The sequence below is a fragment of the Carcharhinus amblyrhynchos genome, chromosome 10 (assembly GCF_965287045.1).
Source record: "Carcharhinus amblyrhynchos chromosome 10, sCarAmb.v2.hapA, whole genome shotgun sequence".
Taxonomy (NCBI): domain Eukaryota; kingdom Metazoa; phylum Chordata; class Chondrichthyes; order Carcharhiniformes; family Carcharhinidae; genus Carcharhinus; species Carcharhinus amblyrhynchos.
Genome location: NC_137333.1, coordinates 53,868,044 through 53,893,161, shown reverse-complemented (window position 1 = coordinate 53,893,161; position 25,118 = coordinate 53,868,044). Strand labels below are relative to the sequence as shown.

Genomic DNA, 25,118 nt, shown 5'->3' with positions numbered 1-25,118 from the left:
CTGGCCTGTAGTTCCCAGGCTTTTTCCTACAGCCCTTTATAAACAAAGGCACAACATTTGCCACTCTCCAATCTTCAGGCACCTCACACGTGACAATCGATGATTCAAATATCTTGGATAGGGGACCTGCAATTTCCTCTCTAGCCTCCCACAACGTTCTGGGATATACTTCATCAGGTCCTGGGGATTTATCTACTTTGATGTGCTTTAAGACTTCCAGCACTTCCTTCTCTGTAATATGTACACTTCTCAAGACATCACTATTTATTTCCCCAAGTTCCCTAACATCCATGCTTTTCTCAACAGTAAATACTGATGAGAAATATTCATTTAGGGTCTCATCCATCTCTTCTGGATCTGCACATAGATGACCTTGTTGATCCTTAGAAAACCCTACTCTCTCCCTTGTTACCCTTTTGCCCTTTATATATTTGTAGAAGCTCTTTGGATTCTCCTTTGCTTTTTCTGCCAAAACAATTTCGTGTCCCCTTTTTGCCCTCCTGATTTCTCTCTTAACTCTACCCCCTATACTCTTCAAGAGATTCAAGACATGTAACTCTTCAAGAGTTTCAAGACATGTAACATAAATTAAACACAGTTAATGCTTTCACTGGTATTACTTACGTGGTACACAAGAGCCAAATTTGTCTGGGAATTCTGATATCAGATCATCATTAACTCGATCTTTCATTGGACCCAGAATAATGACAGGTCTACTGTAATTAACTGAAAAACAAAGTGCATCATGTTACTTACTTTTCAAAACCACTGTAATTCCACTTTTAATAACATACTCCTTATTATAAGTCACAACTTAGTTTGCAAATATGTACACTTTCCAAATCATTTTGTGTGTCATATTTACTGCTGTTTCCTCCAGTGAGGCCAAACATACGTGAAGTGCTGATACAGAGACTTCACACAATTCATGGAATAATTGTAGTTTCTTAGAATCATTAAAACAGCATTGTTTTTTATGTATATTGTTTCATTTCTACACAACCTGGGGTTCTGCGTAATACTGCTAGATGCAGTTTGCTGAAAGCCTTCCTGATGATGAAACTCTTTATATTGTCACCTTTCTGGCAAGTTCTCACTATGTGAGAGATCCACAGCAGGTTAGCCAGTTCTTAAGCCACACAACCATGAAGGAATACTTCTGATCTATTGAGAACAAAAATCTTCACTCACCAAGCAATGAAGGCTACTGTCTGACTGCAGCAAAATGAGAAACAAAGTGCCTTTGCAGATATTAATCAGAGGTCTGGAAAATCTTGGTCTGCCATCAGGGAAGGTGCAACTGTGATTGGGATCTGCCAGGCAACTGAAGTGTCAGCTAAAGTAAGCATATCAGTTTCCCATTCAGAAGTGTGCTTGAATTCTTAAAAAAACAGAGCCCTGACCTAGCATGTTTTATTATCAGATCTGGCCTTTAAAAAATTATGTTACTTGGAACTGCCACTTCGTCTTGAAAAGCCTGGAATGGCACAGAGGCTGCTCAGATTTTTTACATTATGGAATTTCTAGTCACCGTGGAGTCTGTAGTAGAAGTTTCCCTATGTTCTGATCCTTGCACTGAAGGCATCACGAGATTCTGGTGAGCAGTTGTTCTAATGAACATTCATAAGATGGCAATGAATACAAATGACATTCACACCACTAGGCAGCGGAATAATTGACCCGCCGTTAGCCCATCATCAGCAGAATCGCGAACTACTTTTACACTGGTGGGTTTCCAACTTTTTACCTGCTACTGATTCCTCCTTTCACACCCACTACAAAACCGGTGATGGGTAGGATTGGAAAAATCTGCTTGGTAACTCTGTCTCTCCAAGATGCTGCTTGGTCTGCTGAGTACTTCCAGAATTTTCTGATTGGATTTCAGATTTCCAGCATCCACCGTATTTTGCTTTTGAATCATTTTCCAGTCATCAGCTATTGCTCAGTGCCATCAGCAACAAAGAACCACAAATAGCTCCCCTGGTCAGGAATTGGGAAGAGGAGTTTCTGAAATCGATTAATGATTTTTGAACCAAGTGTGTTTATCTCTTCGACATGAATCCTGAACATCATTTCTCTGCCTGCATGTTACACCAGATGCTATGGATCTCGCTACAGATTTCAGTTACTAAAATAATCTTTCTTCGACTAGAGTTCAATTTACAGTTCTGAGGAAGTGATGAATGCCTAAAATCCATTCAAATTTAAAAGTTTCTCTACCACGTAAAAATAAAGATTACAACTTGTAATTAAGTCAAGTGGAAAAGGCTAAAGAAATCAAGTATAAAAAAATTCCATGTTCCAGGGAACCGTTGTTACTGTGGTTAGAACTTTCATTATACTTTAAAGTTGCACCAAAATAGCACCTTGGTCAAAGATGTTTGAGAATTATGTTTGAGAATTCGTGTTTGTTCCCCCCCTCCCCCGGTAACAACTGACTCTTGCTTATCAAAAATCTGTTTAATTCTGCTGAGAATAAATTCAATGATCCAGCCGCCAAAGCTTTCTGGGGTAGAGAATTCCACATTCTAATTACCCTTGACAGAAACAAATTCTCCTGATCTCAATCTTAAATGGTGTACCTCTTATACTCAAACTGTATCCCCTGGTTCTGGTCCCCCCTAAAGTGGAAACATCCTTGTGGTATCTAATATATCAACACCCCCCTCACAATCTTATATTCTGATAAGATCCTGTGCATGGTTGAATACGCAAATAAAGATTACTTTGAAAAAGCATATTTGCCTCCAGCTAAATCTCTTGTTAAGAGGAAGACAGATGTTGTCAAACATTAAATTCTGTTCATAATAGGGAAAATAAGTAAGCCAGTTAAATGCATTTCAGTTAGTCTCGTATTGATTATATTGAGGAACATTAGTGAACACCAGAAAGATATGTGACAGCGAACATGAATTTGTAAAGGAAGGTTATGCTTACTAGTAGATTGTGCAAGAAAATGCATATTGTTTGCAATAGAGTACATCTTGACTTTGAAAAAGTAGCTGATAAAGTACCACTTTCTGCTTGGAAAAGGGAAGGAAATTTAAAATAGGTTTGAAGACTGAAAAAGCCATACAAGGTGATTCTTGGTCTGTGCATAGGGCACTAAGTACAAAAGCAAAGAGATGGGATGATGAACCTTAAAAAACACATTAAAATCAGGCACTCTTGTTGAGCATTTTGAGTTAAATTTTATTTTAATTTCTCCAAAACTTTGTAGTGGACTCACTGTCCAATTGCTGGAAAAGTTTAATAAAAATCATTACTCATAATAAAATCTAACTCCACTGTAAGAAAATGCTCTTCAACTATAGGTGTCCCAATATAGAAAAATATTGAGGGTGGGATTTTACAGCCTGTTTCATTCATATGATCCTCAAATTTTTGAAGGGCTTGTTGCATTTTCTAGCCCCATAATATTCCACCCCTCAAGTCATGGAAAGAGGTGCAATTTGGAATTCCAAGGATAAAATAGATGATAGGTTATAGATCAATGATAGACTTTAAAAACTATTTACTAGAGCACAGAAGATTAAGTGGAGGGGTTGAATGTTGCTATTCAAAGTTTGGAAGTGTTTGAGAACTAAGTAGCAAAAGATTATTTTCACTTATCAGCAAATTGGCATCAAGAGGCATAAATTTTGATTTGGTATCAAGGTATTCCTTAGAAAATATTTTAGAATATTAAATGCATTATCACAATTAGCAATTGAGATAGACCATTCTGGTATTAAAAAAGGAAGTAGAAAAACACTTGAAGATGAAAGATATAGGGCCCGATTTTACTATTGCGTCGTCAGGCGTGAGGTAATTAGTGCGATCCGTGCCTGCATCCACGCAGATGCCCATTCTACCAAGGCCAGAAAGTGGCTGCAATCCAAAACATGCCCGAAACCGGCACAATGACGATTTAAGTGCATTTGCATGCATTTAAATTGAATTAATGGGCTGGCCACTCAACTTTACCAGCATTTCCCCCTTTACCATCACGTTCGTCAATCCAGATGTGGCACGAAATGCTCAGCAAAGGTCTGTTTCAGGCACTTCAGCTTCTGAAGAGTTAAGTTCAGAGCTTCCAGTGACTCTCTGACTCAGATTGGTGGTGGGCGGCGAGGGGGTGCAGGGCGGATCAGATCATTCTCTAATGGGGATGGGGGGGGGAGGCCCGATCATCCTCTGGTGGGAGGGAGGTGGAGGAAGGAGGCCAGATCATTCTGATGTGGCGGGGGGGAGGTGAGGGGGGGCCAGATGGATCTCTGGTGGGGAAACTGGGAGGTGGCCAGGGGAAGGGGGAACTGCTGTCACTCTGTGGGCAATTGGTGGAGGGGAAGAGGGTTGCGATCAGTCTGGGTAGCAAGGTGGCAGGGGGGGAGGGGGGAGCTGCATGGGTAGACAAGGGGGACTGTTATGTTGTGGGAGTGGGGTGATGTCTGTGGCGACCATTGCTCCTGCTTTTTGCTCCTGGGCCACGTTATCCACATTTTGCAGCCCGGGAGTTATGTGACAGGGGCCTGTTTTCCAATTTTTTTCTCACTGCGCATGCTCAGTTCAAAGCTCCAATCAGACCAGTAGCATTTCGAGCATGATAAGCCCTGCCCAAGCGTGATTCAGACTTGCAATTCTTTTTCAGGCTAAGTGCGTATGGGAGTGCCAGACAACAGTTTTCCAAGTCAGACCTAAATTGTGCCCAGATTCAGCACTTAGAATCAAAATGGTAAAATCGGGTCCATAGTCATATTTCTTTCCTCTTTTTTTTAGAAACAAGAATCACAAAGAGTCTTATTTATGCCGCCGTTCTGGAACATAATCACATTTTCTCAAATATATGTCTTATTTGAGATAATATTAACAAGTTTGGTTGGAATTGCAGTCTGGACCACAGCTCTGAATCCTACACTAAAGAAGAAATTACCTTCACTATTATCATAAACAGAAAGGGGGAGGAATAATCCAATTAACAATTAAATTGATTTTTTCTGTCACATATATTGTTATAAGAGCAAATATATCTGAAGTCATGTGAACTTCATGGATTTTTAGCTGGTGACACTGAAGGAAGCACCAAAAGCTGTTTTATATTCTGCAATTCAATTTGACTTACTTTCTTGCTGTGTAACTGGTTCATATGAAAGAATGCAATCTTCTGGACCTCCTAATAACAGAAAGAAACAAAAAATCTCAAGTTATTATTCTTTACTTCAGTTCGTATTAAACAAAGCTTACATATTTATGCCCTTAAAAATGTAGCCTTTGTTCAGCATAGGAAAGACACCAAACCTTTAAAGTCAAGATCTCATTAGAACATTTTGTGCTGAGTATACTTTTCAAAGCGTTTATTTTTGTAAAATTTACAATTTGATCTTCAGATAATTCATTACAGAATTGTAGGAAGAAGTGTTAATTTTAATTATTAATCATCGTAAATTCCATTGCTAACAAGAAAAATGGTCTACGGCATTTCTGAAAGGTTTAACAAGCAATGCAGACAGTATTTATTCTAAAGCATATAGCTACCTCGACAAACTAGAAAACAAGTAAATTGAATGCTAAATAAAAGGAGCAATGGAAATTAACTTTAGAAGACCTTAAATTACAATGATTAAACCACAATTGCAAAAAATGTACTAAAATGAAAAGTTTGGTTAAAATTGCATTTATACTAGGTCTTAGATGTCTGAACAACAAAGAAGTGTGGCCTTATTTGGCCATAATGTGTTGCAATGGTTTCAGATCAAATGTTTGTCAGGCATTGCTTGAATGTACAGTAGACATCAACATCATAAACAGAATAGATATTATGTAATATATTGTAGCATATTATAACATATATCATAATAAATGTATATTAAAGCCATTTGCTTTCATTAAGTGCAGTAAGCAAAAAAGCTGGAAATAATATATACTCAAAATAAATAAACTTACTGTAGCTACTTTCACTATCGCTGGCATTAGAAGTAACATGTTCTGCAATAACAATATAGCAAATTAGGAAGTGTTTAAAAAGAAGCGCCACAAAGCAGTATCAACATAAATAGATTTTAAGGAAGGGAATTGTACACATGCTGCATAACAGAAATGTACACAATTAAACATAAAGGAGCTGATATTGAGAAATAGCATTTAAAACAGCAGCTGCAATTGTTTGTTTGAGGGACAAACAGCAAAGTGTAGAAGGGAATGGGAACTGGTGTTGATTCCTGGATAATATGTTTCCATAGATGATGTTGTGCGTCCCAGCAGCACAAGGACAATGTTATTATTATAAAATAAACAATGGATGACAGAAAAACACATTCTAATAGGTGTTTAGACAGTGATTTGTGCATTGGTTTTGATTGATCATGCAGAAACAAAAGAAACTAAAAAAAGGTTGGGACATTCATATCAGTTCCCTACTAAAGCTTCATTTTTACATGCTGGGTTCTCTTTGGAATATATGCAAATAATAGTTCAAAAAATAATAATTACATGGTGGCATTCTATTGTGGCCATTCTTCAAAACTTACTCAGAGTCTTTGTTCCATAACCATCGTCGGCTAACCCAGGGATCTCCTGCCCAGTAGTCCCCAGACAGCAAGCAAAGACAGGAAGAATAACCGCAGAAGAGGAAGGAAGAAGTCAGTGGATTTGAACTGAATACTACCATGACAGACCATGCAGATAAGCCAATCAGGAGCCCGTTTGTGTTTTAACATGAACTGTGGCATTACCATTCTTGTTTTTCAAGAGGATATTTTTTGCCTGAATTAAGACATACCAAAATGGTGCACTTCAAAGACAGTATCCCTTTGGTTCCCAAAAGCAAACTGTATTTCATATAGATCAACAGTGTCTGCTGATGTGGGTAAAACTTAAGTTTTAATGTTTTGTGGAAAGCAGTTAGATAAATGGATGAACACACTAGCATAATACAGGGGCATATCAGAAACATTCCAAAAAAATGTATCTGTTATATGAACACTGTAAACAATCTTGTATCTTGAACAGTTTGGAATTTTGTTTAATTCTTGGCCAGATTTGTGTATACTTTGAAATACAATGCACATGGGTTGAAAGAAAAGGGACACGGTCTCTACCTCTCCCGAGCAACCTCTTTTCACACCTGTTTATAAAAAAATCTCCTTTTGAGGAACAATAATATGGTGGGATCCAGATTGCTGTCACACATTGGTCACAGTAGTATAGCCTCACCCTGCCTCAATGTAAATATGTATACATGTGGGTGTGAACACTGTGATCTATACTGTCTCTTAGGCCTACTTACGTTCTGGATCACTGGTTTCCTGCTCATTGTGGTCCTTGTTCTTGTAGAATGGGAATTTTCGTGAAAAGATGAGGTTCTTTTTACGCTTGTCATTGAATGACTGTGAAGGAGAAAAGGCATGGGGCAAACAGGGACAACTACAGTAATTGCTGTCTTACTCATGCTGACAAACCCACAGGTTGTAAAAGTGGAAGTAACAGCAGTGACTCACTCACATGATACCATACATATCATCCAACTCAAACTTGTGGCTAGTTTTTTTGTAGGATTGCATCTTTTCGGGGATTTCAGAATTTTCCTAAAATTATAATTTGATAATTCTTTTTGGCCTAGGCAAATTTATTTCCATCACAAGAGTCTTTACAGGCCCTGGCATGCAGAATGTGGTGATAATCACCATCACTGCTTCCAGCACAGCCAACTTTAAAAAAAACTCAGAAGAAGCTGTATTCTCTCTGTTTAAAATAGCATAAAGCATCTTAGAACATTAATTATGTCACATACAAACTGCAAATTTCCCTGAACCCTAGCAATTCAATGCAAAAATAGTATTTTATGAATTAGGTGGGCCTTTTTATATGCATGCATACTGTCATGTGCCAAACTTGCCGAAAGGCTGAAGGTATTGGGAACCCAGATCCATGCTGCCATTAATATTTTGAATTTTTATTTTAATGGACATAAAGGCGTGGATGGTATGCCTGGGACTTTGGGATGTATACACAGATTGTTGCACTCATTCATAAAACTACTCCTCAAGATTCAGTTATGTTGGAGTAGATTTTTAATCTGACCTTCTAGTGTAAAATTGGCATTGCAATATAGAAACTGCCAAATTCTCATTTCCAATAATTTCAGTGGAAGTGAAAATCAGGTGGTTTCTACAACAAGTGGTCATTGGCAATGCCATAGTTTCCATTGTCTCTATAATAATATGAGAGCAGTAAAGTGGAAAGAATATGCTGAATATTCATGGCTTTGTTGGAAATATGTGGCTTTAGTATTAAACATGTAACTAAGCAATATGATTTAGCAAGTTTGCTTAGTGTTCTGTACAATTGAGTTTATCTAACTTACACCAAATAAACTCATTACCCCAAAATATCAGAAAAAGTGACAATATTACCATTGTAACTGAATTGCCATTTTATCTTAAAAAGAACTTACAGTTCTATGATCTGACTAATGGTAACTCAGATTTTGATTACTGATGATTACATGCACAGATGCATAATCACACTTGAAGGATTTTGGATCTTGAAATTAGTAAAATATTTAAGAGATTCCTGATATATAAATGCAAAACAGTATGTATTTTTATCACTGCTATTTTCCTCCACTTTTACATCTGAACATTAATTCAACATTTGTTCAGAAACAAAAGGTGGTTTAAAGAAAGGAACATTCTGAACAAAGGACATTGGGCTCGGTTTAATAATCTCACATTTGTCATTCTTACGTCCGAGCAAATTTTGATAGGATTTACTTGTATCTGAAAAATCAAGTATTATTTTTTACATCATGACAGTATCCTTGTCATGTATAGACAAAAAATAACATCCAACCTCAAAGGTTGGGCATGTTCATTCTTATACTGGGAAATATTATATGGGATTCTGGTGGTGAATCCTGAGGATGTTCCTCCTCATTGATATTTTTGCATCCTTGGCCATATCCTTTTACTTTATTTTTAGAATATCACCAATTTTCTAAATGATCATATTCTTTTGAAGTGATGCTAGACCAGAGGAGTAAGTGGGGAAGAAGGAGATATACAACTTTGTTTCGGGAAAATTTTAGTTATATTAAGAAAGGCAAATTTTAAACAGGTAATTCTGAACTACATCCATCCTGGTGCAAAAAAGGGTGCTTAAATTACAAGTTATGTTGGTTCATAATAATTCTTCAACATGAATAGGCTAGATGTGCCCTACTCAGCAGACAAAAAGGGCAAACTGCTTTTGTTTGATGAAGAAACCAAACCAAAATTGTAGATATGTTTTTGAGCTACACAAATCACTGTGCAGTATATTCTGTGATTAACCCTTAGCAACAGTACAACCACATATTAAATCGGGCCCATTATGAAGACAGGTTCAAAATAAGACAAAATATGCCAGTTAACATAATTTAATGAAACAGTACATGAAGCATGCTACGTAGGGAAGGTATTAAGACAGAAAAATTAAAGCTTGGCTGAAATAATAAAACTGTCAACAGCTTCTTAAATTCATGCAAGTCATACATGACAAATGCAATTTTAATATTAAATAATATCAGAAAACATGAAATGAAACAGGAATGCAAATGTTTTTTTCCATGTTCCATGGAGCTGGGTCTGTAGTAATGACTGACAATATCCATTTGCTTTTTTTAAGTCAAATTCTAAAGAACAACATGTATTTAATCTCAGGGGAAAACAACACTCAACTTCAGTGACCACAATTTTCTGAACATAAATAAAAAGAATAAATGTTTATCCCAAATGTAAAAATGAATTGGATTTTCATACCATCTGTTAAATAATGCTAACCTTCATTGGCAATATACATTTTAATAAATACACTTGATCTACAGTTTTCTATCACCATTTTCACTTTTCTTCTTCTTGATTCTTTATTCATCAATTTTTCCCTCTTCTTTTCAGAAGGCACCGACTTCTTGCTGAGAAATGTTTCCATGGGTTTTGATATCTCTCCTCATCTTACCATTCTGATCAACCAATTCAGCTTAAACCCAGGAAACAAGCTTGGAAATTTTCTCGTTTAAATGGCCTGCTACTTCATGGATAACTTCAGTGAACTATAAGGAAACTTCATGTTTCAATGGTGTGATCTTGGTATTTTGATTCCGATTGAAATAGTTGAAAAAACTATTTGTTTAAAAGCTTCATGTTTCAATAACTTGAAATGCATGAATATAAAATGCAGGTGGTCAAGTTAATTTTTTTGCAAAGTGAATGATATTCAGGTGATATTTATTGAAAATAATTTTCTATGCATTTTGAAGCACTAATATTCCAAACAATCTAACTTCATGTATTTGTATTCAGAGATGAAAAGTGAAAAGTATTTCAATTTGATATCCCATTGGACATTTTATGTCCACGCGATCCCTTTGATATTGTCCTGCATTTATAGTGCTGAAAACTTTCTTACAATTCAAACTTAAAGTGAAATAATTCTAATCATTAGAGAGACAGAATTTGATAATTAACAAAGCAAGAGACCAAATTATCAATATCTCATCAGAAATCAGAGTAAAAAACTGTGCAGGGTAAGTATTTCATTAGCCTAACATATCCACTTAAGTGGGTATGTGAAGAAACAGAGCTTTTTCCTTTGAGAATAAGATAATGAAATTCGCAACTCTGAATATTTATATATTTAAGCCTGCTAAAAATGTTACACAGCAACCCTAAAACCCTTGCAAGCCCCCTTCACTCTACCACTAAAATTGGGATACTTAAACTGACACAGTGAGTTCTGTGCAACAATTGAGAAGCAGTACTCTTGTACAGCTCTGATCTTTCAGATCCAGTCCTCTGGCCGTTAGCTGGCTTACTCTTCCATAGCCCTATATGACCTCAATTTTTGGCCCATGGGCTCTAGAATACTCAAGGAGTTTAGAACCAAAAGATAGAGAAGGGAGGGCCAAACAAGAAAGTTTAAACATTTTTAAAAAATCAAACATGTGAGCTATTTTTTAATAGTTTTGTGAAAGCACTCGAGTACATCACTGTTTAGTGTATTGTCACTCAACAGAAAGATAATAAGTACTCTTACAGAATATATTTTGATATGACTCTTTTATATGTTTCCTGATTCAAGGAAACATTATGACACAAGTTTGCAGTGGTCAGAATTTAAAATTAACTTATTAACTTGACTAATAAAATAAGAGGTAAAATATTTAGCAGAGGAGAAATTCACCAGCCCTATTCGGAAAACCCGACTGACCTGCTGATAAGGGTGTCGGGTCTAAAGAAAGGATTATTACCATGCTCCCATGTGTTTCCAATTCACTTGGCCCGCCCTGCCGGTCTCAATCAGGTTCCTGACCAGAGTGGGTGGGGAATCTGATAATTATGCAAAAGTGTAGATCAAAGGGCAGAAGACAGGAATGTTTTCTGCTGGCATTGCAATCTCTGTCAGGTGGGATTCACCCACCTGACAAATGCAAATGAGGCAATCCCGCAAAACCCACCAACTAGCCCTACTGTTCAGAGATCAGGGCTCCCTTTAAAAAGGGAATAAGTGGTTTAACTTCCTCTTTTGCAAGCCACTTATTCTCTTTGAAGAAACCACAGTTGTCAATCAGGCTTAGAGTTGATATAAACATTGTGGTTAGGAACAATTGAGGAACTTGAAAGATTCAGGCGTGAAGGATAATGTAAGTAAACACAGTCGACTGGAGGTGAGTAATAATCCATTAAACTGTTAATGGAAACATATTTCAAAGCACTATACTTTGAAATTGTCAGAGATCAAAGGCTTTCAGTGCGATAGTGAGGACTTCAAAGTTTTCAACTTGCTGGGAAGGCTTAGAGACTTCAAATTAAAGCTGTGTGAATACATTGAGGCTTAGTGCACAGCTATAGAGAATTAAACAACCACCCCTCCATGAAATTGACGTCTCCTCTCTGTCAGAGGATTTCAAAGGCGTTTACTCACATCTGCAGCTTCCAACAGTGAGAAAAGGAAATCTTACTGCAGAATGGAGTGCTGCAATGATTTAAAATCCTGTCAAGTGACCAGGGGACATGGAGATTAAAGTAACTTGACCACTTCAACATTTTCACAGTTGACAGGCAAGAATGAAGATGTTGATCACAGGGCTGCCTGAAATCATCATGCCAGAGGTGATCGTCATGTCTGCCAGGGCTAAAAGGGACAGTCTAGCCATGAGACCCCCACCTGGGGAAGAGTGGCAAGATCAGTCCCTTGTCCCCAGCCCAAGCTCACCTACCCACAATATCCCTTGAGGGACCCTTCCTCTGCAGCCTGGCAGTGGCAGAGGGGCCTCCTTGACCCCCCCCCCACTTTGAGCCCCAAGGTGCCTGGCCAAAATGTCAGTGTCAGGGTGACGAGGGGCAATGTGCCATTGGCACTGCCAAGGCATGTGGTTGAAGGTGGGCCTAAGTGAGTGTCTGAGAGGAGAGTGGGGCTAGAGTTAGAAGGATGCCATTCTTTGCAGAGGGGTTTGTAGTTCTCCCTTGGACTCTTGGGGTCCAGCACACCAAGTCCACACTTTTGATTACCAGCATCAAAAGCTGCCTGTGCAATTCTTACTGGGGATCATGTGCATGGTGGGTGGCAGGTGAATGCCTTCAAGCCTGAGAATGACAATTAAATCAACGGTTTTGCATATTAATTGGGTTGCTGCCCACTCTGGGTGGGAACATGATTGGATGAGTCGGGTGAATCGAGAATCCTGATTTTTGACTGAAGCCCCATTCAGCAGGGCATAGGAATTCCCATAGGCTGTCCGAAGAGGCTAGAAAATCCCATTTTAAATGTTCCATTAGTGGGCTTGAAGGCCAATTCAATGTCCTCCTGCCGTACACTCATCTCCCTAGCAGGAACTGCACTGGGTGGATTTGATGCTGGTCATGACCATCATGGACCTAGCATGTTGGACCCCAAGGGGAATCAAACAAGTTAATGCAATGCCCATGTGCTCCTCTGACACTGTCTGGCTGCAGAGGGAGGGTCCTGAATGTTGGGTGGGTCCAGTGGTCCCTCTTCACATGGGGGAGCCCCATATTGACAGCATAACAACTCTGCAAACTTTATCCTTTATGTTATAAAGATTTTCTTCCAAGGCACATTTCTGCAGAAATCTTCTGTTTGGCCATTGTTTGTATGTGTGTATGCATGCTGGGACATTTTTGAAAGAGACAGGTAGTTATACTTCCAGAGTGCAATTATCTGTTAATTAATTCTTGCACCTTGTTTTACGACAACTTTATTTTATAATAAATCAATCATTGAGTTATTGAAAGAAGTCTGGTTAAAATCTCTTTTATTCTTGGTCTAACATCAGCAAAAGTAAATAATTGGCCATTTTGGTGAGTGAATTAAACTTTTAAACTAATGGTACAACCTGTGGAGTAGTGGGGTTAGGTAAACTGCTCACTGTTACCACCTGGTCATAGCAATATGCAATTCAGGTAGGTTTCTCTTCAAAAAGTGAACCTGCAGCCAATAATCCTTTAACCTCTATTTGCTGTGTGGGTCAGCATGTTGCAACAGTGTGACCCTTTAAGACTGGCACGTGGGCACACATGTGCACCATCTTAAAGCGGGTGCTGTATCTGCACAGCCTGTTTGTTCCTTGCAGCACATTCTCGACTGCTGCACAGCTAGTTGGGAATATGTCTATGACTTGACTTCCACAACGAATATTCTCTCTAGAGTTAAATGTTTGTAATTTATTTAAAATGTGAAACAGTAGTCAGAGTATCTGGTCCCAGAATTAATCTGCGGCTGCTGGGTTCAGATGTGGACTGTATGCAGGGTTTACCCCTGTGTACCCTGACACTGTTCAAGTAAATAGAAAATAATAAGACAAAAGCTTCCCAATAGACCACATTCAGCTTCCATCTCCAAGTACTCTGTGTCCCATTTACACTGATGCCAACCCATTACCCCATGACCACCACACTCTTATGCCAACTTGATGCCCCTCTATCCATCAGACTTTAAGATGTTGGAGCAGAAGTAGGCCATTCAGCCCATCAAGTCTGCTCTGCCATTCAATGGGATCATGGTTGATCTGATGTGATAATCCTCAACTCCACTTTTCCACTTCATCTCCATCACCCTTGGTTCCCTTACTGATTTAAAATGCGTCAATCTCATGATTGAACATACTTAATGAGCAGCCTCTACAGTCCTCTGCAGCAAAGAATTCCACAGATTCACTACTCTCTCAGAGAAGTTCCTCCTCAAATTGGTCTTAAATGAATGACCCCTTACTATGAGATTATGCCTTCTGATCATAGATTCTATCATATGGGGGAAACATCCTCTTAGCATCTATCCTGTCAAGCTCCTGAGAATCTTATGTGCCTTAACAAGTTTGCCTCTCATTCTTCTAAATTCCAAAGAGGAAAAACTAACCTACCCAACCGCTCCTCATAAGAAAATCTCACCATACCCACAATCAACCTAGTGAACCTTCTCTGGACTGCCTCCCCCATTTTCCTCATATTGCCTATGCGAACTTAGTGCCAACTAAATTCTTAGAATGCTTAACAGGGTAAATGCGGGATGGATGCTCTCTCTAATTGGAGAGTCTAGAGCTTGGGGTCATAGTCTCAAGAAAAGCAGTCAATCATTTTGGACTGAGATAAGAAGAAATTTCTTTGCTCAATGGGCTTTGAATTTTTGCAGCGTTTTACCCAAGCAGGCTGTAGATGTTCAATGAGGATTTTCAAATCAGAGATTGACATAAGGCAGGATTTTACGGTTTCATCCCGCCTAAGGTCAACGGACCTTCCTAATGTCGCCCCTTGCCCTCTCCGATTCCTGTGGCAGGTAGGCCAGTAAAATTCTGGCCATAGTGTTTGGGCACTAAGTGACCAAGCAATGAGGATAGGTGGACATGTGGAGTCGATGTAAATTACATTATCTGATTGAATGATGGGATAGGCTCAATAGACTACGTGTCATTCTCCCCACTCCTATATTTTTAGTTCTTATGAAATTATTCAAATGACAACAGTTGATTGGCTCTTTCTTTTCCTTTTAGCCTGTTCCCCAGGCCAATGTAAAATGGTTAATTCCCTCATTTCTTTCAACTGCAACTTATGTAGGTGCGCACGTAGTGTTGATTAGATTAAATCAAATCAAATTTAAAAGCACAAGGGCATCTTTAAAGTTGGTGTCCCGATTTCTAAAAACAAAGTTGCTGTCTCAATCAGAACCTGCTCTGGCAGTGTGACATTGTGGGTCCCACCCCTTAAAGTTTTTTCTCTATGTCCCCAATGACCTTTGGTGCTGGTGGCTTCGGTGCTGGTTTTCCTACTCACTGTTGCACTCTGCCAACAACAGATAAAATGTCAACCATTGCGTTTTTGCTACAAGTTCTCCCATCTCAAATGCTTTGATCACTCACACTCTAACTCAACTCTGATGATTTAGTACCTCACAAGAGGTTATTGCAGAAGGTCGAGGGACATGGAGTTGGGGGTAGGGTGTTAGCGTGGATAGAGGATTGGTTGTCAAATAGGAGGCAGAGAGTGGGGGTCAACGGGTGCTATTCGGATTGGCGGATGGTGACTAGTGGAGTGCCCCAGGGGTCGGTGCTGGGGCCTCAGCTTTTTACCATTTATATAGATGATCTGGAGGAGGGAACCGAGTGTAGGGTGTCAAAATTTGCTGATGACACCAAGATTGGGGGAACGGCAAATTGTGCAGAGGGTGTGGAGAGTCTGCAGAAGGATCTAGATAGGCTGGGCAAATGGGCCAGGAAATGGCAAATGGAATTTAATGTTGGCAAGTGTGAGGTGGTCCACTTTGGTAGGAATAATGGTAGGAAGGACTATTACTTACGTGGCGAAAAACTGCAGCAGGCGACGGTGCAGAGGGACCTTGGGGTCCTTGTGCATGAGTCGCAAAAACCCAGCTTGCAGGTGCAGCAGGTGGTCAGGAAGGCGAATGGGATGCTGGCCTTCATAGCGAGGGGAATTGAATATAAAAGTAGGGAGGTCTTGCTGCAGCTGTATAGGGCATTGGTGAGGCCGCAGCTGGAGTACTGTGTGCAGTTTTGGGCGCCGCACCTGCGCAAAGATATTTTGGCCTTGGAGGGAGTGCAGAGGAGGTTTACTAGGCTGATACCGGAGTTGAGGGGGTTGAGCTATGAGGAGAGGCTGAATAAACTAGGCCTGTACTCGTTAGAGTTTAGAAGAATGAGGGGAGATCTCATTGAGACGTATAAGATGATGAATGGGATGGATAGGATAGAGGTGGAGAGACTCTTCCCACTCAAAAAAGACAGTAGGACTAGGGGGCACAGCCTCAAGATAAAGGGGGGGCGGTTTAGAACGGAGTTGAGGAGGAACTTCTTCACTCAAAGGGTGGTGAATCTCTGGAATTCTCTGCCTGTTGAAGTGGTGGAGGCTGCCTCGCTAAATATTTTTAAGACGCGGGTTGATGGGTTTTTGATAAGAGAGGGAATTAAGGGTTATGGGGAGAGGGCGGGAAAGTGGAACTGAGCCACGACAGATCAGCCATGATCTTATTGAATGGCGGGGCAGGCTCGAAGGGCTAGATGGTCTACTCCTGCTCCTATTTCTTATGTTCTTATGTTCTAATTGTATTAAGAGATGCACACACATTCAGACTTGGATTGAGATCCCACTTTACACAGAAAAAAACACTCTGGGACAATTTTCCCCCCAAAAAATTAAATGCCCACAGACAGCAAAATAAGAGATTTCCCCACCCATTTTAGTCAATTGAATTTCCAGCACTCTGTGCTTCAGAGTCCGCTGGGGGACTCACGTGGCTAAGGGGGGGATGGGGCCGAATCCCAACTGAGAGGCTGGCATCTGTGTGGCCAGGAGGGTGATCAGCACATGTGCACCAGCCACCGCATCACCAGCTTCCCAATTGCCAGCGAGGCCAGACAATATCATCCCGGGCTCGCTAATGACATGGAAGTGGTGATTTAAATATTGTAATCAGCCTCACGCTGTTTTTTGGCATGAGGCTGATTACGCCATAAAAAATGGCCTGGGAAAGTCATGAGTGGCTGGACAATGGTCGCAAATCCCACTTCAGCTCTCCCACTTACATTTCCTGGCCTGCTATGGCAGGAAAATCGCACCCTCTATCTCTTATTATAGGTAAGACAATGATGGGCCTTTCATTCTGAAGGCATCAATTTTGTTTGGCGTTATTGATAGCAACTTTAACTCCCAATCTGGTTGGGTTGCTCGATTTATAACTGCCTCCCCCGTAAAAGTTGCCTCTAATATATATCGTTCTGAACACAAAGTCAACCACACTAGAGAATTGCCACTGTAAATTGTTTCACACATCCTGTTGTGGTGGTCCCTGATCAACCTCTGTGCACAAGGGCACCTTTAAAGTTGGTGTCCCGATTTCTAAAAACAAAGTTGCTGTCTCAATCAGAGCCTGCTCTGGCAGTGTGACATTGTGGGCCCCACCCCTTAAAGTTTTTTCTCTATGTCCCCAATGACCTTTGGTGCCGGTGGCTTCGGTGCTGGTTTTCCTACTCACTGTTGCACTCTGCCAACAACAGATAAAATGTCAGCCATTGCATTTTTGCTACAAGTTCTCCCATCTCAAATGCTTTGATCACTAAATTCTCTATATAGGAATTGATAACAAGATGACAAATAATATAATTCATCAAAGAATTGAGCGAATAAGTGTTTTGATTTATGAACTAACAGAAATTATTACTGAAAATATTCAGGGACTCCCAATATGACTGCTATTATGTTCCTCATGGGGTCGTTTGAGTTAGATAGCTTGGCAAAGCCTTATAACATCCTCTTGTATTAGAAACACAATACTAATGATGCCTAAGTGCTTGATTTCTATTAAAGCTAAAATGTATATTTTTTCTTAGCTGAATCAAAATTTGCAGACTGTAAACTGGGTAAATTAATGAATTATTCAAAAGCAATTATATTATGTTGACAATAAATGAGAACGTATCTCATTTTAGATTTTAGTGTGTTTAAGCAAATTGCAAACAGCTCGACTGTAAAAATATAATTTTGCCAGCTTTGTCAAAAGCTTGCCTTTACCTTGTGTCAAGTGTTTCCAATTTGGAGAGACTCTGAAGAACTACACACATTTTAATATATTTTTGTGTGGTGATGAAGTGGTCATTTTCATTTTGTGGTAATTGAATGGTTCACATCAGATTATTGGAGTCTAAGTAATCAAACCAAAAAAGATTACAAGGCTTGCAAGCTGCACCAATGTATTCTATGCTAATCTGGTATGTGCACCAACTATTACTACTCTCATATTTGTATATACAGACATTGACACACATACCTACAACTGGCCGGAGCAGTGGTGCTTACACAAGCTTTGATTTGCAATAGATGCAGATACTGAGTTATGCTGCATGCTGCAAAATAACCTACAACCAACACCAGCGGCTGTGAAGATCATAACAGATCTGAATTTTTATGTTTCCCAATCACTTTACTGGCAATACCAGCTGTGTTGGTCAATCCACAAGCACACTGATGCACAAGGTAAGTGATAAATGTTTTGTTTACTGAAGCAAACAATTTGGTTTCATTCCCCATGGACATTCAGAAGCCCCACAAGTATTCTGTGCAATTTTATCACATTCCCAAATGTCCTGGGGATTATAGTTTGCACTCATGTGGTTCTACATGCTTCATCACACAAAATCACCACCTACATGGTTTGCAAAGGATGCCAATTGACAAATTCTTAATTTATTTGTGTAAGTGAATGATAGCTTCAGGCAGCTTTTACGGAACTATTATTTTAAGACAGTCAAAGTCCCACCAATACTTGACCCACAAAAGCAAGTCTCAGGATGGCTCCTGGGCAATCAAGACTATTTTCAGCAACCAGGAATCATGACAGATCTCCCAGGAAATCAACAGAACAGAGAAATAATGAAGTGCATATCCCCCCAAGTAAGCATCAAGCACATCATTGGCATACTGAAGAAGTACTTCAGGTGATTAGATATATCTGGGAAATCTTACGAACAGGGAGACTAGTCAGTAGCCAGGTGGTGGGAGAGACCTGTGGGGGTGGAGGTGACTCGTGGCACTTTGGTTTTCATCTGTACAATAATTATCCAGAAGTTAGAAGATATCTTGATTCTTCTTTTTTCCGGGTAACTACTGGCATTAACCAGTCAGATTCATTTGAAGTTTGTGATTTAAATCACATTTTCGGATGGTTCTCAGTGCAGAACAATTGCTGGGCAATTACTGTGCAAAACTTACCTGTGAAGTTCTGAGATGGGTTCCCTTGCGCACATTTGGGGTACCCACCCTTCCAACACTGGGAAGTTTGGGGATTATGGCTGATTAAATTTTATTGTGTATGGCAGGCATTATCAATAACAGGGGTGAGGAAGTTGGTAATTTTGCATATTTGTTACTGGATCTTGAAAGTGTTAAGATTCCCTTTGCTTCTAATTTTGATCCAATTGCAATCCCAGGTGTTTGTCTTCTTCTTTTTCTTCTTCTTCAGCAATCCCTCAGAGTCGAGGATGACTTGATTCCACACTAACAATGAGCTCTTAGGTGACTGAGGCACCTTTGCACTTCAGTGTCAAGGCAGTGTCAAGAGAGGGAGGCCTAATGGTTGTGGGGCCTGATGGAGGGGGTGGGGCTTCTGGGGGCACTCAGTGTGGGTGGGGGAGTCCACAGCATTCGGGCTGACAGAGGGAGGAAGACCAACAATTGGGGCTGGCCATCAGTGAGGGGGAGGGTGGCTGTTGGAGGTCAGGGGGCGAGGCTGCTGGTGGGGGAGGGGAGAGGAGGGGGTTGGGGCTGCTGGTGCGGGAGGGGAGGTTGGGAGATCGGGCTGCGGGAAGGGGTGGTGGGGGAGGGGAGGTCCAGGCTGGCTCTGGACATGTTCAGGAGGCCAGCGATCAAGCTATGGGGGGGGGGGGGGGGGGGTGACTCAGTGTTGCCTCACAGCTCCAGGGACCCAGATTCAATTCCAGCTTGGGTCACCATCTGTGCGTAGTCTGCACATTCTTCCTGTGTCAATATGGGTTTCCTCTGGGTGCTCAAGTTTCTTCCCACAGTCCCAAAGATGTGTTGGTTTGGTGTACTGGCCATGTTAAGCTCTCTCTCAGTGCACCCTAACAGGCGCTGGAGTGTGGCGACTAGAGGATTTTCACGGTAACTTCATTGCATTGTTAATGTAAATCTATTTGTCACACCAGTAAATAAACTTTAATCAAGCATACCTCATTACAATTTATTGTTGAAAGTTGATGTCCCAGTTATCCCACCAAGAAAGTAATACCCGTAGATTATGCAAGGAACAAGATCAGGGATTAAGAAGTTAAAAGTTATTTATTAGTCACAAGTAGGGTTACATTAACACTGCAATGAAATTACTGTGAAAAAATGTTGCTGTGAAAAAAATTACTGTAAGAAATTATTACCTCATGTTTTAGAAGCTACAATCCTAATGGAGAAATACAATGGCAAGCTTAATTCCAAGAATTCTAATGATCCTATCAAACTACCTTTTTCTGATTAAGAGATTGCAATTTCCAGTCAAAGTTTGCTTGGCAATGTCAATCAACAAAGCACAAGGTAAGCACAAGGTGATAGAGCTCCATCTGAGATCTACAGTTCCATGTTGTCTTCAAGGATCACCAAGAAATCTCTGTACTTTAGTTCAAGGGTGAAGAATTTCTGGAGGAAGAATTTCTAATGTGGTCTGTGATGAAAATATTTAAGGTTTCAACAAAGACTGAAAATGTAGTGTGTGATATTATAGATCTTGCCTTTGATCAAGAAATATTCAGAGTAGCAACAAACATTGAGGAAATAGGTGAAGATCTAGAATTTGATCCTGAGGATTTGGGAGTGACAGTGAGGATATAGGGAGTTGAAGTAGAAAGCATATAGTAAACGTGAAAAATCAAATTACACTAGAGTCAAGCCAGGTAAGGTAAATGAAAGCAAAGTTGTTACGTTTTTTTGTTGAACACTGTTTTTGAGTAGAATAATAGTGAATTTAGGTATTTGTGTCTCATGTTTGCAGGATTAAAATTATTAATTAAAATAATCGTGTGAGAGAAGGTAATTAAGTGAATTGTTGAATGAAATCTTATTGGTACAAGAAATTCTTCAAATTATTTCATGGAAACATTTTTGTGGTCTGAGTTTTAGCTTTCACACCTACCTCATTCAGACCATTTGTGAATATCTCGGATTATTACTTCATAAAAACATTTCCTTTATCTTACTTTTAAAATCTTGATTTTAGCTTTCATTCCTTTATTTCCGGACATTGCACAGATAAGAAATGAAAGCACTGTAATGTGAAATGTTGCAAAAGGGATAACAATCAGATGGAGCATCAGATTACATTACTGTCTACAGAGGAATTGGTGTGTGCACTGGGGGAAAATCTAGAGTAAAATAAGTGAGTTACTTCAGGTCAACAATGAGGCTAACTGGAATTGGAATCTTACTAGGTAGTATGCCTGCATGCAGCACTTCTTATCAAGGAAATAGATGACAGAGAAGATAATTGAATCCCCTTCATTTATTCATCAGACACTGAGAATATGGTTCAAAGATACAGACTGTACGGGGTATATTATAATGTACTAGGAGAAAATGACATTTTTGGCTACCTGGGATGAGGGCAGGAACAAGGATATCATACCAGTGGCACTACTACCTTGCTGGGAGACAACCCTGGAACGAGTATTAAGTAGAGTCATTTGGAGTAATTGAAGACTCCAGCATAGGATGGATTCATAAAACAATATGAGGAATAACCACGCTGAAACACTGCCCTAGCCTGCTGACTTACAACTGAGGAAGAATCACCGAATTGTAAGATTCTAAGGTCCGCATTTTTGTGGAATTATACGAAGGGTGGGATTTGGATGTGGAAGTCACAACCCCTTTTCTGTCAGATCTCATTTTTGCTCTTCTATGAAAGGAGGCAAAGCATGACTCACAAATGAATGAAACCAAACTCAGCAAGGCCATTTGAATTTAGCATGGAGTTCAAACAGACCCTATTTTGCAATATCAAGGTCATTAACCCACAGTGTGGGAGAGACATATTTTTAAAATAGATGTAAATGCTCTTAAACAGTGGATGAGGTCTGTAGAAGTTATTTAAATCTTCGGTCCTTTAAAAATTAAAAACAGCTGCCCACATCAGTATGAGTTTAAAAGAAACTATTTTCTAGTAGTTACAATAACTATTCGTTCATATTTCTCCAAGGGTTATCATTATACATGCTTGGCTGCTTTCTACAAGTTCAGAAGGGGAGTTCTATCCTTACAGTTTAATTGGCAGCTCAAAGAAGTAATCAAAAGAATAGTTCTTGTTATGGACAGAGGCAAGTGGTGGTATAACTTATTGCTCAGCTGAACATAACATGATGTATTTCTGAGAGGGAGTATTTTAATTCTTTTTGGTGCTATAAAGTTAAACAACAGTCAAAAACAGGCTTTCTTGAAAGTTTAAAATCAAAAGGATGGAAAAATGTCCATTTCATATACGTGAAATGTACACAACACCCACTCCCTTAAATGTACATGGACAAGAAGAGTTCTATTAATTATATATGAATGACTTGGAGGAAGGAAGCGAATGTACTGTAGCCAAATTTGAAGATGACACAAAAAAGGCAGAAATGCAAGTTGCGAGTGGGATACAAACAGTTTCGAGATATTTGGCTAGATTTTACAACTTCGCTTGGTGCAAAACCATAAAATTCCAACCGAGGTCAATGGACCTTTCCATGTTCCGCCCCTCACCCATTCTGATTCCTGTGGCAGGCACAGTGCTAAAATTCAGGCCATTAATAGGTTAGATAAATAGGAAAAATGTTAACAAATAGAGTACGATGTGGGAAAATGTGAAGTTGATCATTTTGGAAGGGAGAACAAAAGAAGAGTATTATTTAAATGAAGAAAAACTGCAGAAGGCTACAATACAAAGAGACTTGGAGATACTTATATGATTTACACCAACTTTCCCACGAATTCAACACTTCGGGCTTTTTTGCGAGAATTGCCCCCATTACTTCACTGCAGGCAATTCAGACAGGGGTTCACTAGGATAATCCCCAGTACGGTGAGATTGCCTTATGAGGAATGTTTTGAAAGGTTGGGACTCTACTCATTGGAATTTGGAAGAATAAGAGATGATCTCATTGAAACATATAGAATTCTTAAAGGCTTGACACAGTAAATGCTGAGAAGATATTTCCCCTCATGGCAGAGTCTTGGACTAGAGGGCATAGTCTTAGAATAAAGAGGTGCCAATTTAAGACTGAAATGAGGAGGAAATTTCTTCTCTCAGATGTTTGTGAGTCTTTGAAACTCCTTGCCACAGAGAGGTGTGGGGGCAGAGTCGTTGTGCATATTTAAGGCTGAGATAGACAGATTTTTGATCAGCAAGAAAGTCAAGGATTAAGGAGAAGGATATTAAAGTGAATTTGAGGAATGTTGGATCAGCCATGATCCTATTGAATGGTGGAGCAGGCTCAAGAGGATGAATGGTCTACTCCGGATTTCTTATGGTCTTATGAGTTCAAAGAAAATAAAAGATGGACATTTGTTTCAGCCTTACATGACTCTAGTTACTGATTTGCGGGGGGGAGGTGGGGAACACCAGGTGACCTTCACATTAAGCTAAAAAGAAGTAATTCAAACTATTTCCTAATACAGAATGAGGGACAGTAAGAATTAGGGTTGAAAAGTTGGAATCTCAGAATCTTTGGCACAGTTTCACCACAGCTTTTCTGGTGTAATTGTTCTATGGCACAGTTCAACATCATTTCAGGAACTGAAGAAGAAAGGCATCACCTATACTGGCAGATTCAAAGAACCCAAGGCCTTGATGAATAAGAAACTTCCACACTGGGCAGGAGTTTCCAAAAAAATGACAAAAATGACAGTATCAGGTTCTGACTGAAAACCGTCATGTTTCTCCCCAGCGAAACAGCCACGTTTTCTTTCCAGATCTTCTGACATTTGTCAACAAAAAAGCAGAGGGATATGTTTTATAGCATCATTCTTGATGGGTAAGGCCTACAGATGCCGGTAAGGCCAACTCCACAGAGATAGCAACGCCATTGTTAAAGGGTGCCCCAATCTCAAACTGAATTTAAAGAGACCCCTCCCTCCTCTTCATGAACATCAGGACCCCAGCAGACAAGGAGTACATCCCCAACCCTCAATCAGAGAGGTGTAACCTGCTCCCCCATACCATGCATCAGGGTGACTTGACCCCTGCGTCAGCGTCAACACTGGGGCATCAGAGACCACCCCACCCCCCCCCAACTACAATGCAGGCATATTCACCTTTCTCTTCCAAACCACTAAGCAGGCACAATGCCCTCCCCCTCACATAACGGGAGGTCCACAATGGTGTTCCATAGAGGTCCCAACTCTTGAATCACTTCTGGCCCCACCCTGGCAGTGCCAACCAGGTTGGTACTTGATGGCACTCCCCAGCCAATCCCCTCACAGTCTGGGGTTATACTCACCTCCGAACCCCTGGCGAGGTCATTATGACTGGTTATGCTTTTGGAAACCAGTAGTGATTCCCACCAGCATAACATCATGTCAGTGGGATGGGTTGGGGGGCGGGGGGGGAGTGGGTGGGGGGAGAGATATGTGATGACCCCAGAAGCAATGGCATGGAGCCATTTAGGAGTGTTTAAATTTATTTAAATTGACGGTAATCAGGTTCACACCCTCGCTGGACATGAACCGGATGACACCACTGGGGGACAGGAAAGATCTCAAACTTAGATCTTGCCGCCACTAATCCCAATATGGCCCTCTCATGAGAGTTAGCAGCCACAATGGGATTCACACCTGCAGTGAATGGGCCCAGAAACTTGCAGCCACTGCCTTTGCTGCTTCTGTTAAGTACATATAATATCTTGTCAAATAAGTTCTACTTGTTCATAAATGCTGATTGTTCACATCTTGTTAGATCAGGCTCAATTGAAAGTCCCATTGTTATATATCAAGAACTTGGAACCTGGATCTTTGAATTGAAAGGATTTTGTACCTCAAACCCCCAAATTATTTCACAATGGATAGTGCAGTTTTCTGGCGTTTTGACACAAAATTGTGGCAATTGTC

The 25,118-nt window shown here is 40.0% G+C and overlaps 1 protein-coding gene across 11 annotated transcripts in view; it reads right to left on the bottom strand.

The window, feature by feature from the left end:
- dlg2 (discs, large homolog 2 (Drosophila)) overlaps positions 1 to 25,118 on the bottom strand; it is a 941,559-nt gene that overhangs the window by 40,375 nt on the left and 876,066 nt on the right. For 7 of the 11 annotated variants that reach the window (XM_080197062.1, XM_080197063.1, XM_080197066.1 and 4 more), the window contains 4 exons: positions 7,265 to 7,364; positions 5,923 to 5,964; positions 5,102 to 5,152; positions 625 to 726 (listed from right to left, as the gene is read on the bottom strand). In XM_080197062.1, coding sequence (XP_080053188.1) covers positions 625 to 726; positions 5,102 to 5,152; positions 5,923 to 5,964; positions 7,265 to 7,364 — 295 coding nt within the window. Of the gene's footprint in view, positions 1 to 624; positions 727 to 5,101; positions 5,153 to 5,922; positions 5,965 to 6,506; positions 6,553 to 7,264; positions 7,365 to 25,118 lie in introns of all 11 variants that reach the window. The other 4 variants (XM_080197065.1, XM_080197073.1, XM_080197064.1 and 1 more) reach the window with 2 other exon arrangements.